Below are 18,679 nucleotides of genomic sequence, written 5' to 3' on the forward strand. Positions count from 1 at the left end.
AGAATAATAAAACCTTACAGATACAATAGGGTCCTCTGTCCCAAAGGGACATTCGGTCCCTAAAAAAGACTTCTGACCATAAAATATATCCAATATAACAATGTTACGTGCTAACTAATGGCTAGCTCGGTGTAGCCTACCTGCGTAAATCGTTTGATACCAACGCTACAGAGGCGCTTTTAGTTGACACAAGTGTATAGTTTAGAATTAGACATTTTAGTCTTAAACGTTACCATATTCAAGGTTAAAAAGAAGCAAATGTAAAATTAACGTGACTGTATAATTCCGATAAGATACCTTGGCTAATAAATGACACAGCGAGCTAATCTTCAGTTATTTTATGTATTACGGAAGCCGAGAAGCATTTTCATATCAGCGCACAGTTCTATATATTCAAAATGTTTGGAAGCCTGTTTGTTTCCACCACTAAAGAACTACCACGATGGTAAGTCATAGTTATGAATCATAATGTTGATGAGATAGAAAGTCGACTTTGTGATATTAAAAGTCAAAATTATGAGGTATAAATTCGTAATTATAAGAAGTCATTTTTTTGTATCTAATAATTGGATTTTTGTATCTCATGAGTTTTCTTCTCATATTTTTTAATCTCATGATTTTGACTTTAATCGTACTTTGACTTTTTATATCATAATTAGGATTATTTATTTTTTAATCTCAGTTTGGACTTTTTAATCGCATGATTAAAAATGTTTTATCTCATAATTTTGACTTTTTACCTCAACATTATGACTTACCATTGGGGTGTTTTTGGGGGGGCGAAAAATAGCTTTCATAAAAATGCAACTTGTTTGTAAATTTAAATTTGAAAATGGGTTCACGACAAACCTTTTAAAATAGCAACTTATTTTGCGTATCTCAGCAGATGTTTGGGGCCAAGGTCAGATAATCTCCATGTTTTAATCTATATGAAAATGTTACCCATAATTGAACCTTAAAGTTAATCAATAAATGTATTTTTTCAAAAAAATAATTTCATCCAATGTGCATGTAAGAAGAGTCATAGACGTCAGTCAGGTTATATAGTCGTTACACAATACAAAGTTCATGTGTACACAATAAAAAAAGGACATCCAAAACAGTGTTTAAATCTCAGTGTTTTAATATATTCTGAAGACAAAGAATAAGTTAAAAGTGGTCCTTGAGAGAAAACATACTGTGTGTACTTGGGACAAAACAACAAAAAGTTACATAGCTTTGGTTTTAAAAAATATTTCTTTGTTCATTTTTTTAAAGACAGTAGTTGATACAGTAGTTAAAGGCACAGTGATGACAATGACAGTTAAACTGCAATAATCACAATGCAGATAAATTGTATTAGCAGCATTACGATTAAAAGTTTCCTTTAATGTATTATTAAAAATAAAGCTGTGAACACAGACTACTACTTACTTGTCAATAAATAAAATCATCCAATGCATATATTATTTGCTTTTACAGTATAGTGTTCTCTACATCAAAGCCTCGTTTAGACAAAAAAGCTTAAGTATTTTAGATTTTGCCATTTTTTTACACAAATAATAATAAATATAGAACTATTTTAGTTGAAGGCAACAGTGGTTGAAGGTGGCAGGAGTTTCATTTGTCAGATTTCTCAACTTGTTTCTGTCCGTCCCCTCGCTCCTGAAGCTTGTAGTCCTCCAAAATGGCCTTCGCCGTCTGTTTGCCCGTCCTTTTGGCCACTGCTTTGATGCCCAGGTTGTCGATGTTAAAGGCGGTGACGCCCACATTGATGGCCGAGTTGAAGGCTTGATCGGTGGCCTGGCCCGCTGCCGCGCCGTACCTTTTTGATTGGAGTTTAGATTGGAGTAGCCGGGTCGGAGAGGGAAAATGCAGGACAGAAAAAAAGAGGGTTTGGACGGAATTATTATGAAGACACCAAAGATGCCATGCAACATGCATGCCAATTTTTTTTTTTTTTTTTTTAAAGGGACCTGGAAAGCAGCAATCAAGCAGTGTGGGAGTCATAGAATTAAGCAGAGCCTGCATTTTTTACTTTGCTGAAACTATATAGATATGCAAAGTTGGAGTTGTCCGCACTTTTGGGCATTCGACCCAAATTCTTTTAGAGTTTTGTACACACAAACACCGATGTTTTTTTATTTCCACAACAGGCCAAGTTTGGACACACTTATCCTCATTCAATGTGTTTTCTTTATTTTCCTGACTTTTTTACATTGTAGATTGTCATTGAAGGCATTAAAACTATGAAAACATGTGGAGAACACACACAGGTGAAATAATTAAAACATGTTTTATATTTTAGTTTCTTCAAAATAGCCACCTTTTGCTCTGATTACTGCTTTGCACACTCTTGGCATTCTCTCGATGAGCTTCCAGCACACCTGTGAAGTGAAAATCATTTCATTGAAGCTCATCCAGAGAATGCCAAGAGTGTGCAACGCAGTTATCAGAACTAAAGGTGGCTATTTTGAAGAAAATAGAATATAAAACATTTTTTCAGTTATTTCACCTTTTTTTTTTAAGTACATAACTCCACATGTGTTCATTCATAGTTTTGATGCCTTCAGTGACAATCTACAATGTAAATAGTCATGGAAAAAAGGAAAACGCATTGAATGAGAAGGTGTGTACAAACTTTTGGCCTCTACTGTATTAGTCCACAAATATTTACTCCCTTAAAAACTGTGCTCGATGGTGAAGATTTTTAAGTACACTCAATGTTTGTGTATGGACTGGTTCACATGCCCCCTGCGACCCCAAAAGGGAATAGGCAGTAGAAAATGGATGGATGGTTTACAAGGACCTTTGTGGGAGTGGGAGGGTGTCTTTTGCCACATATTGCGAGTGGGAGGGTGTCTTTTGCAACATATTGCCATATTTTAAATTTTACTTAACACAGAACACAAGTACAGCCGTGCCTTAGATGTTGTAAGCCCCGCTTTTTGCCAAAAGATTTTGGCCAAATTTTGCCCTGGTTTTCGTGTTCTGTCTTGGTCATTGTTCGTTCAAAAATTGCATGGAACGAACTAGTCTGTTTGAATGCGTAAAAGGTGTGTCCGAACAAAGAATACCATGCGTATTGAAAAAACTCTTCCGCCTGTCTTTCTTTGCTTCTGACCTGCATTCGGCCCGATACATTCTTGGTAGTGGCGTCATGTTCGGTAGCGCAATTCAAGATAATTTCTTGACACTGTATGCTAGCCATTAGAGACGCATTATTTGTAGTCTGTGCCAATATTACAAACAAGTTGTAAAGACCCGCAAATCCGAGAGTGACATCATAGGTAAACCAGAAAAGTAATTCAGTTATCCGAGCTAATATGAAATAAGCACCCCATAGTGTAGAGGAGACACATGGCGTATAACCATTAGTCGCATTCCAGAGAGCGCATGGACACTTGGACTTCACATGTTGGTGTAAAATAAAACTAAAAACTACTTGAGAAATCAGACAAATTTACTGCATTGACACGTAGTGAGTAATGTTTCCTTGCCAAGCATTTGAGCCGGTGTTTAGTATGACAAAAAAAGACAACTAAATGTTTTAGTTAGATTTTACGTGAATTAATACCCGGTGGCATTGATAGAATTTGGTCAGTGCCTGTAAAAGAACCAATTTGGTACCCATCCTGAGTCATGAATGCAGGGTTTCCCACACATTCATTTATTTGTGGCGGCCCGCCACGAAGGAATTACGACCGCCACAAAAAATATAAAAAAATTACTTGCTCGATCGCTCATAAAAGCAATGGGACTCTGTCTGTGAATGGAGCTTGTAGTTACATATTATATAAATATGTATATAAATATGTACATAGTGTTGTAATTATATTCCAACTGTGCGTTCTTCTTAGTCATCGCCACAGTCGCTGATCCCCCCCCCACCCGACCACACCACCACAAAGAGATGCCTGACCTGTGGGAAACACTGGAATGGATTAATTGCATTTACATTATTTATTTCTTTAAGAAAATGTTGCATTGGTTTTCCTATGATACAGTTTTTTGTCGCACTTTTTCTAACCTAGCTACTCCTGTACTTTAATGAATTTATTGACTTACGGGTGCTGATTTCTTTCCATGCAGTCAATAGTGGACAGGTGTGTTTTGGCTCTCATAACACACACAGGTCAAGTGGCCAAAATGTGCATGAAAGCTGGGGAGTGTGACTTTATTGTGGACAGATGTTTTTTTAAAAATGTTTAAATGCCAATGGTGCTGACGGAGATAATTTTTTACAAAGAAGTTGCGTCGTAAAATATTACTAATGATGTGGCCATTGACTTAAGAGTTTAATGATTTGTGGTAACAAAAAAAACGTGTATGAGTATACTTTGGCCCACACTACCTCGACTCATTAATTACAATATAAATCTCAATGAACATAATTATTGCTATGACAAGTAAGGAAAAGGCAATGAATGCACATATTTTTTTAAAAAGAGGCTCATGTCATGCTTGTTGTTAGTGGAAAGAGTTAAATCGCTTTGTTTTAATCATCAATTGTTGCCATTAGGTGGGTCTAAGATGTTTTGAAGACCCCTAAATCTGCAAAGCAAAGTGAGGAGGGGGACATAAATGTAAGCATGCACTACACACACACTGATGATGATAATAATAATGATAATAATAATGATAATAATAATAATGCACATGTTCCAGCCAGCATGTTGTGATCTGTGAACCTACTTGTGCTTCACCGTGGTGACGGTCTCTGACGCCACGCTCGTCGCAATGTTTTTGGCCGCCACCTCCAAACCGGTCCACATGGTGGCAAATCCTGGTAAAAAAAAAAAAAATAATAATTTGAAAACGGATAAGTGAACATAATGTAAGTAGATGTACAGTGGTACCTCAACTTAAGAGTGTTTTGAGATAAGAGCTGCCTCCATGCTAATTGTTAAGTTGGAAGCAAAAATTGGGGTTTCAACATCCCCACCATTAGTTAGTGTAACAAATGTCACAGTGAACCCTGTAAGAGCTGACCATAGCATCCGGTCTTACTCACTGGCTTGTAGCTAAATATGGAAACATATGAAGAAGTGGGTGATAGTTAATGAATTAAAAAAATAAATCATCAAAAAAATGGCTGAACGTGTAACCTAATTGGCCAAGCCATTTGAGCGTATCACTGCTAGTCTGCACCATACTGACACAGAATTAGTCCAACAACAGCCAAAAGTGTTACAATAATATCCAAACGCTGGACATTTGTCCATAAAAATATGGCAAAGCTGCTGATGGCATGTTTGACAATAAAGCAGCTGGAAGAAGATCCTGTAGCTGTCCACTCCCCCATGCAAATGCTGTACATTATTATCACTTCATAAACTACTGTAGTTGTTTGTACTACATTCTATTGTTTTTCATCTAAAAGTTTATCTTTTTAAAACGGCATGCTACATGTTAAAACGGCGGCTGTTTTGGGGGGCTAAGCACCAACTGAATTGATTTCAATTCATTTCTATGGCAGACGTGGATTATAGATTCAAGTGTTTTGAGTCAAGAGCGCTATGACAGAACTAATTAGGCTTGTATGTTGCGGTAGTGCTGTACAGAGCTGAAGTGTGGGTGCTGATCTACCTTGCACGCCACTGGCGGCCACCACCATGGCACCGTCTATGTTCGAACGTCCATCCTTGTCTTTCCGCATGGACTCCGGAATGAGCTTCTCCCCGTGTTTCTTCACGTGCGGCGCCAGCTCCCGGCCCACGCAGCCGGCGACAGTGCATACGCCGTCCACTGCAGTGACACAGCACTGGTCAGTCAAAGCCAAAAGCCAGATGGCGGTGAAACATGCTGATGCTGCTAAAGAGGAGGTCACCGAGAAACTGGCTGACTTTGACAGCTCCACCCGTCGCCTGCTTGGCAACATGAAGGCCTTTAGTGACGGTGGGACTGACGTGGGCAGGCTTGTCCTCGGGTGTGATGTGCTCTCGGAGTTTAGACGCCCCCTTGTGGACGGCCTTGCCTGTGAACTCGGCTCCTTTGACCAGACCCCAGCTCAACCAGGACGCGCCTGAGACAAAATTATTCCATTGTTGTTTTTTTGTTTACAATGTGGCCCTCCACTTCTTCATGCTGCTGTGATGTCACGCTACTTAGATCAGGGGTGTCTAAACATTTAACACTGAGGGCCGCACACTGGACCCCGACTTAAACAAGTTGAAAAACTTACTCGGGTGTTACCATTTAGTGGTCAATTGTACGGAATATGTACTTAACTGTGCAATCTACTAATAAAAGTTTCAATCAATCAATCAAAAAAACACTGAAAAAATAAAGCATTTTGATATTTTTCATGATCAAAACCAATACAACACAAAATATTATTTTAGAGCTCCCCTCAGGTCTGGTCCCAGGGGACCCAAAAGTGTCTCAGTCATTATTTTTTATAAATAAGTCATATATTATTATTTTTTTATTCCACACTTACAGTAAATTTCTTGGTTAACTTTAGGTCCATTTGTCTATACATACATACATACATATATTTATTTATTTATTTTTTATGCTCATTTTTTCTAAGACGCTCCTGATTTTTATGGCTGAAACCCAAAATATGCATTGTTTTTCCCAAAAAACATCCCAAAGGGGAATATTTCATATGAAGTAATTAGAGCCTTAAATAAGTCCATAATTCATAACACAATTGATTTTTATTCATTATTTGTTGAACAACAACAATTTAAAGGCCTACTGAAATGAGATTTTCTTATTTAAACAGGGATAGCAGGTACATTCTATGTGTCACACTTGATCATTTCGCGATATTGCTATATTTTTGCTGAAAGGTTTTAGTAGAGAACATCGACTATAAAGTTCGCAACTTTTGGTCGCTAATAAAAAAGGCTTGCCTGTACCGGAAGTAGCAGACGATGTGCGCGTGATGTCACGGGTTGTAGGGCTCCTCACATCCTCACATTGTTTACAATCATAGACACCAGCAGCTAGAGCGATTCGGACCGAGAAAGCGACAATTTCCCCATTAATTTGAGCGAGGATGAAAGATTCGTGGATGAGGATAATGAGAGTGAACGACAAGAAAAAAAAAAAAAGTTTAAAAACAAAGGCGAGGGCAGTGGGAGTGATTCAGATGTTATTAGACACATTTACTAGGATAATTCTGGAAAATCCATTATCTGCCTATTGTGTTACAAGTGTTTCAGTGAGATTATATAATACCTGAAAGTCAGAGGGGTGTGGTGACCGCCAGTGTCTCTGAGGAAAGCCACGCAGCTGCAGCATGACGCAGGCTCTGCTGATGTCTACGGTCAGAGCAGACTTATTACCACAATTTTCTCACCGAAACCTGCCGGTTGACATGTGGTCGGAATCCATGTTCGCTTAACCGCTCTGTTCCATAGTAAAGCTTCACCTTCAGGAATTTTAAACAAGGACACACCGGCTGTTTGTGATGCTAAAGGCAGCTGCAGTGCACCGCTTCCCACCTCCATCTTTCTACTTTGAGTTCTCCATTATTAATTAAACAAATTGCAAAAGATTCAGCAACACAGATGTCCAGAATACTGTGTAATTATGCGATTAAAGCAGACTACTTATAGTTTGGATCGGGCTGGAAAAAAATGTCTGCTACAACCCGAGACGTCACGCGCACGCGTCATCATACGAGTCATAATTCCACGACGTTTTCAACAGGATACCTCGCGGGAAATTTAAAATTGCAATTTAGTAAACTAAACCGGCCGTATTGGCATGTGTTGCAATGTTAATATTTCATCATTGATATATAAACTATCAGACTGCGTGGTCGGTAGTAGTGGGTTTCAGTAGGCCTTTAATAAAAATCAAATACCACTAATATAATAGCCCCACTCATTTTTTTTTAATTCAACACTTAAATCTCTAGAACAACTTCAGACCTAAGTTTTTATATTTTTTTCTAATGTTTTTTGTCATTTGTTTTGTTTTTTGCCCTTTTGTCAAAAAAACTTTGTTTATATATTGCAAACACGTAAAATATGCAATATTTCCCCCAACAAATGTTCAAAAGCGTACAAAAGAGTGTGAGCGGTACCTGAACCCTAAGGTTTGTCAAAGTGGATATTTTATGTTAAGTAATTGAGTAGGTCAATATTTCATAACAACATCAATATTGATTCATTATTTTTTTAGGAGAGCTTTAAAAACAAAAAAAAAGTCTGAATGGCAGCTTTGTTTTATTAGAGTCATTCACCTGTTTACTCTCTTAATCTGCATTTTTATGCTGTTTTTAACTGTATTTTTTTTTGTGTACCACAGGCCGGTGTAAAACTAGCTGTGTGCAGCACTTTGGACACCTTGAATGTAGATGAGAGTCCTGCAGTAAAAACACTAGTTGTAACACTTTACCGGTCAGGATGCCACTGGCCACCTTCTCGCTCCATACGGGTAGAGCCTGGTCGTCGTCCTCTCCCCCCGCTGCCTCCTCCTCCGCTGCCTTTTTCTCCGCCGCTTCGGTTTCTTCCGGCGTAACAATGGGCACTTTATGACTGAGATTATCATGTTCGGCGGCTTCAACAGGAGCCTGATGAAACAAACACATCAGATGAGTCAGTCCCCAACCACCTTTCGACAGCTCAATGCTCGTCTCCTTGCGACACTGCTCCAGTAAAAGCTCCTCTGGTCACGCTCTTGTCACAAAGCTGCAATTGTTTGGAGAAAACTCTTAATTCTGCGCCGGAAGCATACAGTCTCCCACTCGACTTATTCCAGGAAGAAAAAAAGTGCCTACTTGCTGACGCGGCATCAGCTCCATCAGTGAAGAAATCCCGCATTAAAAAAGTGACCTTGCGTGGCGTCACAGCTGAGGCGCTCAGCTCGTTCCAACTACCTGCTGCTAAGAGTATTAACGCGGTTTAATTGGCAAATCCCGACACTGCTGAAGCAGACCCTGCGACATGACCCAATCTAATGAGTGTAGATGGTCATTTGAAGACATTCCTTTAAGGATGATAGGTCAATTTAGTTTTGGTACTATTTTTTAATGTTATATTTTCTTTTTCTCTATACCATCTTTCTCAAATAGTTGGACAGGCCCCTGGGGAACAGGCTTTACCAGTACCATTCTTGAAACCCTGCTTCAAAAAGCTGTGCACTACAAAACGTGCTCATTGTAGCAATTAATTCTGACTTCCTGATTTTGATATGGGGGAAAAAAATAGCTTTGATAATTTTTGCTTTGTAGGGTAAAGTGTTTTTATATTATGCTCCTGGGTTAATTTGAATTTAATAGTATTCCAGAACTTTATTTTGCTTTTCTGTATCAATTGGTTTAAGTCGGTTAAAAAATGTTTATAGTTTAAATAGAGAAGTAACTAAATAATTTTAATTTTAGGCAAATATTTTTATAAAAAAATATTCCAAATATTTTAGTTACAGACAACTAAACAAAATCAATCAATCAATCAATGTTTACTTATATAGCCCTAAATCACTAGTGTCTCAAAGGGCTGCACAAACCACTACGACATCCTCGGTAGGCCCACATAAGGGCAAGGAAAACTCACACCCAGTGGGACATCGGTGACAATAATGACCCAGTGGGACGTCGGTGACAATGATGACTATGAGAACATGATACTGTGAAAGATCAAAATGTTTATGAAGTTCTTATTTGTTGTCAGCTAATCTATATTTCTTTTTTTTTTTTCATTTATTCAATGCAATAAAGATATAATATTATGCAAAGATGTACTTATAACAATTTGACAGACAAATGGTACCCGTTCATAGTGGCAGTGGAGATCGTGTGGCGGGGGGAGCGAAATTCTTCTTGGGGGGACGTAACAGAAAATAATTGAGAAGCACTGCTCTACACTAAAATGGGCTTCACGAACCCCCCTCCAATTCTATAAACATAATTTATCATATCTATATTTGTTTGTTTAAGAAGCAAACTTTTTGGGCCTGGATCACCTGTGCCCTCTGCTGGTTGTTGTCTGGTAGTTCCATCCATACATCCATTTTCTGTTTTATGACATAACTTTTTTACACTGATTTTTTTGAGTTTTAAATTTTGTGAACTGATTTTTTTTTTTTTTTTTACATCAAATTTTGCTGACAATTTCATTACATTCTAATTTCATAAATTAATTCATTTAACGCAAGTGGGCCTTGAGTTTTGAAGCAACATATATCTGCACTGAATTATTTTCTATTTAGATATTATACACAGATTTTTAAAAACACTTTATTTTAACAAACTTAATTTTTAGCCACACTCATTTTGTCCACAAATTTGATCAAGTAAAAATTTGCGAGCAAAATATGTGTTTTAAAATTCTGTTTGTTAAAATTATTTCAGTGTAAAAAAAAATCAGTGCAGGAATATTTGTTGCTTTAAAACTCAAGACCTACTCCCTGTAAATCTGAATAATTTACGAAAATAAATTTAATGAAAATGTATTGAAATTGGCAGCATTATTTCCTGTGAAAAAAATCAGTTCACTAAATTCTAAACAACATTGGTTACATCAATTCAGGGTCCAAAAAAAGTGAAATACATTAGACCACCATCAAGTTGAAATAACTCCTCTTATGACAGCTTTAAGTTATTATAATCAACATGTCTCAAGATAAGGCAACATTGTTCAGTAAAATAAGCAATTATGCTAATTCCTCGCCTCACTCATCAATCGGACAGACCTTATATCATATTGACACAGCAGGGGATTAATGAATGTTGGCCTCTGCATACAAAAGGGTGTGAGCAGTACCTGAACCCTGAGGTCTGTCATCTGAGACAGTAGATCCTGGAACAGCTCTCTGTCGGCAGCAGGCAGCTCAGAAGACAGAACCACTCCCACAAAATGGCCTGGCGCCGGCGCCATCATGTCGGGGAACATGAACACGCCGGTGTTGCACAGCAAGGCCGGGGAGTTTGTCGACATGAGCGGGTACAGCCAGTCGCACACCTGCCGGGGAGAGGATTGATTAATTGATGGATTGTTTAGTCTACAAGCGCGTTTACATGAAGGGAGTACATATTTGAGGGGACCTGAAGCAGGCTGCCGCACGCCTAAAAGGATTATGGGGCATGGCTGAGTGTGTCGTTATTACACTTAATAACTTTCACTCACTGCTGTGATGTCATCTGCTGCCTGGAGCACCTTGGAAAATCCCCATTGAAGAGTCAAATATAGTATGTCTTTGTTTTATATATTACAGTAAAGCCCTTTATTCTTATATTATTATACTTTGGATTTTTTCCCCATCTTCTGGTTAAAAGACCTCTCACCTGATTGATTACAATTGACTTTTACGAGTTATGTACGTCAGGGCAAGACCACTCACATGACTCGTGAACACTGGCCAGAACATTAGGTAGGACGCCATAGTCTATCGAGGTCCAATACAAGAAGAGATGCATGAAACATTCTGACATCGCGTAGAAAATAATGCTCAGTGATTGGTTTTCATATAACGACGCGTTTTGTGGTTGTAGTTTGCAGTGGTGTAGCGCTTCACTCAACATTTGTTTGAAAAAAATAGAACATTTTGAGATTTTAGGGATTTTTTTCCCCTTCTGATACGACATTGATATTGGCTGATACCAATGCGATATAGCAGCACAAATCATACATACATTTATTATTTTGTGGCGTGGAATGTTAGAACATGTTTGATCCAGTGAAATGATCCAAACAGAGAACAATGGCGGGTGTGCACCTGCCGATTCTAACTGATTCCGATTTCTGGGGTGATGATTCGGTTCTGGATTGATTCTCGAGTCAACATGATTCTCGATTCAAACAGATTCTTGCAGCGTATTATGTGGTAGGATAATTATAATGAAACTTTTTAATAACAAGTTACAGTTTAGAAAAGCCATTTTCTAGTTGCATGAAGATGGCCTAAAAACCTATTTTAAAAAATGGATTCTTATGAACAAAAATGTTTAATTGAGGTTGATTGGCAACACTAAATTGGCCCTTGTGTGTGAATGTTGTCTCTCTATCTGTATTGGCCCTGTGATTAGATGGCGACTTGTCCAGGGTGTACCCCGCCTTCCACCCGATTGTAGCTGAGATAGGCTCCAGCACCCCCAGCAACCCCAAAAGGGACAAGCGGTACAAAATGGAAATTATGAATTTATTTAGAATCGTGATAAATGAGAATCTGACTCGAATGTGAATACATTTTTTGTGCACCCCTAATGGTAAGTATGAAAAGTAAAAGCATAACCATCTGGAATGGACTTATGCTGTCTTTAAGTTGAAGTAGTGTGGTACTGTAATTGATTTTCGCCGTCACCTCGTGGCCACGATAATTCATTTAGTTAAGATAATGACGCAGTAGAAACTCTATATTTTGTTGCACTTAACTTCATAGATCAGTGTAATTGCGGCCCTTGCACGCTGGGTGGCTAACAGTTACAGTAAATATATTATAGTCTTCTTGAAACCCACTACCACACGTGTCAAACTCAAGGCCTGGGGGGCAGATTGTTTCAAGTGGCCCCCAAAAGACTGGAAATACAGTATATTGTGTCAATAAAGCCTTTCATCTTTTTCTTACTAAATGTATTCATTCTCACAATTTTTACGTATTTTAAAATGAAATATCTAACCCTCCAAAAAACATATTAACACATATTCCAAAATGTTTTTTGTTAAAATGAAAATAAAAACAAATACTTAAATATCTGTCGTTACCCTGACTTACAATGATAAAGCAAGTTATCCATCAATTTGTAAGTAAACAACCTACATTATCAAATGCTTGGGTAATTGTGTAATAATATGAGGCGATAATACATTAAAATTCATATTTATTTTTACTGTTTCTAACGCAGTAATAACACAAAAACCGCCGCACAACAAACACTCATTGGGCAACACACAGAGCAACGTCCTTTAGTAAGTTTTCCCCAAATTGAATGATGCAGACACATTTGTTGCTGGAAACTTTCTAATATACTTTAGATACTTTCTATGTGTAAGTAATATGCAACTATAATCATTTGATACTTGTTTATATTGACAAATGTGCTGTTTTAAACCGCAATAATGTTCAGTTAAGTACACTTAACACGTGTGTCTAGCTTGTGTGCTCAGCTGTTGTGTAGCTGCTAGCTCCTAGTAGCCTACCATGTTTACATTTTGTAAATTACTTGACTAAAATGGAAGAAAAAAACAGCAACTTTGTGTGCTTATTGGAGGACATTCAGAAAAGTGTTTTTCAACCACTGTGCCACAGCACACTGGTATGCCGTGAGATACAGTCTGGTGGGCCGTGGGAGATTATCTAATTTCACCTATTTGGGTTAAAAAATATTTTTGCAACAAGTAATTACAGTCTGCAAATTGTGTGTTGTTGTTGAGTGTCAATACTGTCTAGAGCTCGGCAGAGTAACTGTTATACTCTTCCATATTAGTAGGTGGCAGCCGGTAGCTCATTGATTTGTGGATGTCGGAAACAGTGGGAGGCAGCATGCAGGTAAAAAATGGTATCTAATGCTTAAACCAAAAATTAACAAAAGTTGAGTGCCCCTAAGAAAAAGCATTGAAGCTTAGGGAAGGCTATGCAGAACGAAACTAATACTGAACTGGCTACAAAGTAAACAAAAACAGAATGCTGGACGACAGTAAAGTCTGTGGAGCAGATAGCGTCCACAAAGTACATCCCAACATGACATTATAATCAACAATGTCCCCACAAATAACGATAAAAACAACTGAAATATTCTTCATTGCTAAAACAAAGTAGATGCAGGAAATATCGCTCAAAGGAAGACATTCAACTGCTTCAGGAAAATACCAAAAAAAGAGAAAAAGCAACCAAATAGGAGCGCAAGACAAGAACGAAAACACTACACACAGGAAAACAGCAAACAACTCAAAATAAGTCACGGCGTGATGTGACCTGTCATGACAGTACACCTACTTTGAGACAATAGCTATAGTGATGCATGGTTGGTTATGGTTTGAAGTCATATCCAACAATTGCGACAACGACTTTTTATCGTCAACTGAGTTTCGTTTTTTAATGATTTCTGCTGGTGGTGTGCCTCCAGATTTTTTCAACGCACAAATTATGCCTTGGCTAAAAAAAGGTTGACTAAGACTGCTTGAAATGTTAACTGGCTGTCGAACTTTGCACACATTTTACATGCAAGCCGATATAGTTTGATACTTGTTTATTTGCTGATATTGGAGTGATATCTGCAATTGTTACAGTGTATTCACAATGGGGCCAAGTGGAGCTGTATCCCAGCAAGAAAGCTTGCTGTGTGAAGCTGTTGACAATCAGTTACCACCACCTACAGAACTGAATTAGGACAGTGTATCCCAGCATGTCACAATTTTCCATTAAAATCAGTCTGAGACATGCCAGTAATTGTTTGCGGTGCATGTAGTTATTTTTGTAAAGGGATAATTGTAATAAAACTCTTTTACTAAATGGCATTAGTTGGTGCAGGTGTGCCTAATGAAGTGGCCAATGAGTTGACTCTCCATAATCGGGTTACACCTGTGTTGATTTTCTTAACAGATACCTGCAGGAAAGCTGGAGGTCTGTCGGGGATCGTCTCAGAGTGATCGCTGGTGAACTTGACCAGTCGCAGGTAGCCCGGGTAGGAGGGGGCGCTCACATGGCCCTCGGGGGTCACAAAGAATATCTGCACGCCCTGAGGGATGCACAGCAGCTCTTCCGCGTCCTCGCCCATGCTCTGCGGTGATGAGGAGGAGGTTGACGTCCAGCTGTAAAAATCGTCACCCACCAGTGAAAGCTCCCCTGATTCGGTCCCGTACGAGATGGAGAGGTGACCCTCGACAGCTTGGGGCGAATACGCCGGCGGATGCTCTCCTTGAGCTACAGGTGGTCTGCTAGCAGAAAGCGCCTCGGGGTTGAAAGAAGCGGGTGCGTTCCCTGGGAGCGGTGGGCGGGGCCTTTGCGGCTTTTCTTTGGCTGGTATTTTTGGGTAGAGGCTTTCAGAAGGCTGCTGGGCGGGCCCCTCGGCGGCGGTAGCGGTCTCCAGTATGGCGAGACGGGTGGTGATGTTGTTGAGGGTCTCCTGCATCTTCTGCTGCATCTGTCGGGCCGACTCCCAGGAGCTGCCTGTGCACTCATCGCCCCGCGAGGGCACGCTGACGCCCCGTAGAAGGTGGTGTCGACCCTTCTTGTACAGCTCCAGAGCCTGGCTCGGATCTCCCGCTTCATCGGCTGTCAGACCTTTGTTGATGCACTCAAAGCCTCTCTCGTAGCCATCTTTAATCACCTCAAGCCTTGCACGGTCAAATGCATCCTGTTTGGCTTTCTCCATTACCTATAAAATGTATAAAAAAACGTCAACAATTCGACATTTCATACATCACCTACACTGGTATTCTGTGTACAACCACAGATGACTATTTAGCAGTCTAGTGTAGTATTTTGCAGTGAATTATTGTTACACCACACTCAAAAAGAAACGTAAACCACCAAAGATCGTAATTTTCGCTTCTATTTGAAATGTTCATGGAAGTAATTGGAAGTGGTTTAAAAAAAACTCCAGCAATATTAGTTGACAGGTCTGTTGTTTTTAGCTAGCTAGCATTAGCTCCCCGTTATGTCGTAACGGTGCAACTTACCCAAATACAGATGTTACAGCTCCGGGCGTCTAAATGCAGCAGTTAGCGACACTGCAGTGACTGTGTTACCCCTGTCTGTTGTTCTGGTAAACCTTAACGCCGACCACTCAATCAAGAGTTATGATGTAATTCATCAGTGTCGACCTTTTAATTCCAATAGCACATGATATCCGCCCTGAGTTTAGACCTTTATTGTGACACGGCCACACCGGAAGTGACGTAAGTTTGTGTCGAAGCAACCTTTTTTCTAAATGTCTGTGCTTGTTTGTTGCGCTGAGTAGTTTCTTCTAACAACGTCATCCCGAACTTTCTCATTACATTAATACGCTACGCATACATAGGAATATCAGTTGCAAGAGAAGGAAGTCAAGGAAATAAACACATGTGTTAATTTGAAGGATGTGAACCGGAAACGGGGGTGCTACATTCCAGTCCTTTAGATGGCGGTATTGCACAGACAGTCACCGGTTGCCATTGCCAATCAATCGATCCAGAACACAGGAACTATACTGAACGCTTATTAAATAAAATTATTACGATTAATTACATTATGAATGTAGAAATTACTCGTTGTCATAGTGGAGGAATCTAAGTTTGTCTGCCAATAAAGTTGGAGAGTAATCATTATTTTTTTTCTAAAAAATGGGAATGCCATCGCTGTAAGGCAGATGTTCTCAACCTTTTTTTCAGTGATGTACCCCCTGTGAACATTTCTTTTTTAATTTAAGTACCCCCTAATCAGAGCAAAGCATTTTTAGTTGAAAAAAAAAAGAGATAAATAATTAAAATACAGCACTATGTCATCAGTTTCTGATTTATTAAATTGTATAACAGTGCAAAATATTGCTCATTTGTAGTGGTCTTTCTTGAACTATTTGGAAAAAAGATATAAAAATAACTAAAAACTTGTTGAAAAATAAATTAGTGATTCTTTTATAAATAAAGATTTGTACACATAGAAGTAATCAACTTAAAAGTGCCCTCCTTGGTGATTGTTATAAAGATCCATCTGGATTCATGAACTTAATTCTAAATATTTCTTCACAAAAAAAGAAATATTTAACGTCGATATTTATGGAACATGTCCACAAAAAATCTGGCTGTCAACACTGAATAGATAGATAGATAGAGAGAGAGAGAGAGAGGGAGAGAGAGAGAGAGAGTACTTTATTCCTTGAGGAGAGTTCCTTCAGGAAAATTAAAATTTTCAGCACAATCCCATTCAAGATCAAACAAACATTACAGTGAGACAGAACAGGATCGCTGACGGGTCGACCAACTTCCGCCGCCCCTTACAAAAAAGGTGATATACAGGTAAACAAGTGAGGGGGAATGGGAGAAAAAAGAGTAAAATAAAATTTAAAAAATTGGTCTAAGCCTGGGCCCCTGCGGAGAGGGGGTCCAGACTGAGGCCAAGGGGAAAAGCAGCTCTTGCCGAAGTACACAAAATACTGCATTGTTGTATTTCTTTTCACAGTATATGAACTTACATTCATATTTTGTTGAAGTATTATTCAATAAATATATTTATAAATAATTTTTAATTGTTGCTATTTTTTGAATATTGAAAATACGTTAAGGTAACGTGTGGAGTTCCCCAGGGTTCGGTTTTTGGCTCTGCACTCTTCAGCATCTACATGCTGCCGCTAGGTGACATCATACGTAAATACGGTGTTAGCTTTCACTGTTATGCTGATGACACCCAGCTCTACATGCCCCTAAAGCTGACCAACATGCCGGATTGTAGTCAGCTGGAGGCGTGTCTTAATGACATTAAACAACTTTTTGCAACTCAACGCCAAAAAAACGGAAATGCTGATTATCGGTCCTGCTAGACACCGAACTCTATTTAATAATACAACTCTAACATTTGACAACCAAACAGTTAAACAAGGCGACACGGTAAAGAATCTGGGTATTATCTTCGACCCAACTCTCTCCTTTGAGGCACACATTAAAAGCGTTACTAAAACGGCCTTCTTTCATCTCCGCAATATGGCTAAAATTCGCTCCATTCTGTCCACTAAAGACGCTGAGATCATTATCCATGCGTTTGTTACGTCTCGCCTCGACTACTGTAACGTATTATTTTCGGGTCTCCCCATGTCTAGCTTTAAAAGATTACAGTTGGTACAAAATGCGGCTGCTAGACTTTTGACAAGAACAAGAAAGTTTGATCACATTACGCCTGTACTGGCTCACCTGCACTGGCTTCCTGTGCACTTAAGATGTGACTTTAAGGTTTTACTACTTACGTATAAAATACTACACGGTCTAGCTCCATCCTATCTTGCCGATTGTATTGTACCATATGTCCCGGCAAGAAATCTGCGTTCAAAGGACTCCGGCTTATTAGTGATCCCTAAAGCCCAAAAAAAGTCTGCGGGCTGTAGAGCTTTTTCATTTCGGGCTCCAGTACTCTGGAATGCCCTCCCGGTAACAGTTCGAGATGCCACCTCAGTAGAAGCATTTAAGTCTCACCTTAAAACACATTTGTATACTCTAGCCTTTAAATAGACTCCCTTTTTAGACCAGTTGATCTGCCGTTTCTTTTCTTTTTCTTCTATGTCCCACTCTCCTTTGTGGAGGGAGTCCGGTCCGATCCGGTGGCCATGTACTGCTCGCCTGTGTATCGGCTGGGGACATCTCTGCGCTGCTGATCAGCCTCCGCTTGGGATGGTTTCCTGCTGGCTCCGCTGTGAACGGGACTCTCGCTGCTGTGTTGGATCCGCTTTGGACTGGACTCTCGCGACTGTGTTGGATCCATTATGGATTGATCTTTCACAGTATCATGTTCTCATATGTTCTCATAGTCATCAGTATCATCAGTATCACAGTATCATGTTCTCATAGTCATCATTGTCACCGACGTCCCACTGGGTCATTATTGTCACCGATGTCCCACTGGGTGTGAGTTTTCCTTGCCCTTATGTGGGCCTACCGAGGATGTCGTAGTGGTTTGTGCAGCCCTTTGAGACACTAGTGATTTAGGGCTATATAAGTAAACATTGATTGATTGATTGATTGATTTGAGAGCCACTGCTGTAAGCCAACAATGATTCAATAATTAGTAAAATAAAAAAATAATTCTGCAAGTAAAAAAACGATTAGGAAGTTATAAA

General features: G+C 39.2%; 1 protein-coding gene across 3 annotated transcripts; it reads right to left on the reverse strand.

Annotated features, from left to right (window-relative positions):
* Positions 1 to 1,100: 1,100 nt before the first annotated feature.
* On the reverse strand, positions 1,101 to 15,761 carry LOC133536844 (spartin-like). Of its 3 annotated transcripts, none has more exons than XM_061877478.1 (8): positions 15,558 to 15,761; positions 14,483 to 15,253; positions 10,704 to 10,901; positions 8,338 to 8,512; positions 5,810 to 6,004; positions 5,569 to 5,727; positions 4,675 to 4,765; positions 1,101 to 1,804 (listed from the first exon to the last, which is right to left on the reverse strand). In XM_061877478.1, exons 2-8 carry the CDS (start codon positions 15,248 to 15,250, stop codon positions 1,600 to 1,602), a joined length of 1,791 nt encoding a protein of 596 aa, XP_061733462.1. In that variant the 5' UTR covers positions 15,251 to 15,253; positions 15,558 to 15,761; the 3' UTR covers positions 1,101 to 1,599. The 3 variants fall into 3 exon arrangements, with proteins under 3 accessions (XP_061733462.1, XP_061733464.1, XP_061733463.1); XM_061877480.1 differs by lacking the exon at positions 1,101 to 1,804 and adding an exon at positions 1,884 to 2,366; XM_061877479.1 differs by lacking the exon at positions 1,101 to 1,804 and adding an exon at positions 4,265 to 4,533.
* Positions 15,762 to 18,679: the final 2,918 nt, after the last annotated feature.

Source organism: Nerophis ophidion, linkage group LG18 (assembly GCF_033978795.1).
Source record: "Nerophis ophidion isolate RoL-2023_Sa linkage group LG18, RoL_Noph_v1.0, whole genome shotgun sequence".
In the NCBI taxonomy this organism is placed as follows: Eukaryota; Metazoa; Chordata; class Actinopteri; order Syngnathiformes; family Syngnathidae; genus Nerophis; species Nerophis ophidion.

Bases quoted from the DNA above. Each gene is read 5' to 3' on its own strand.
- LOC133536844 (XM_061877478.1), bottom strand. From the start codon at position 15,250: ATGGAGAAAGCCAAACAGGATGCATTTGACCGTGCAAGGCTTGAGGTG. The intron at 10,902-14,482 runs GTATCTGTTAAG...TCTCCCCGGCAG, and splicing joins GACCTCCAGCTTTCCTGCAG to GTGTGCGACTGGCTGTACCC. The intron at 5,728-5,809 runs GTGACCTCCTCT...GTGTCACTGCAG, and splicing joins CAAAGTCAGCCAGTTTCTCG to TGGACGGCGTATGCACTGTC.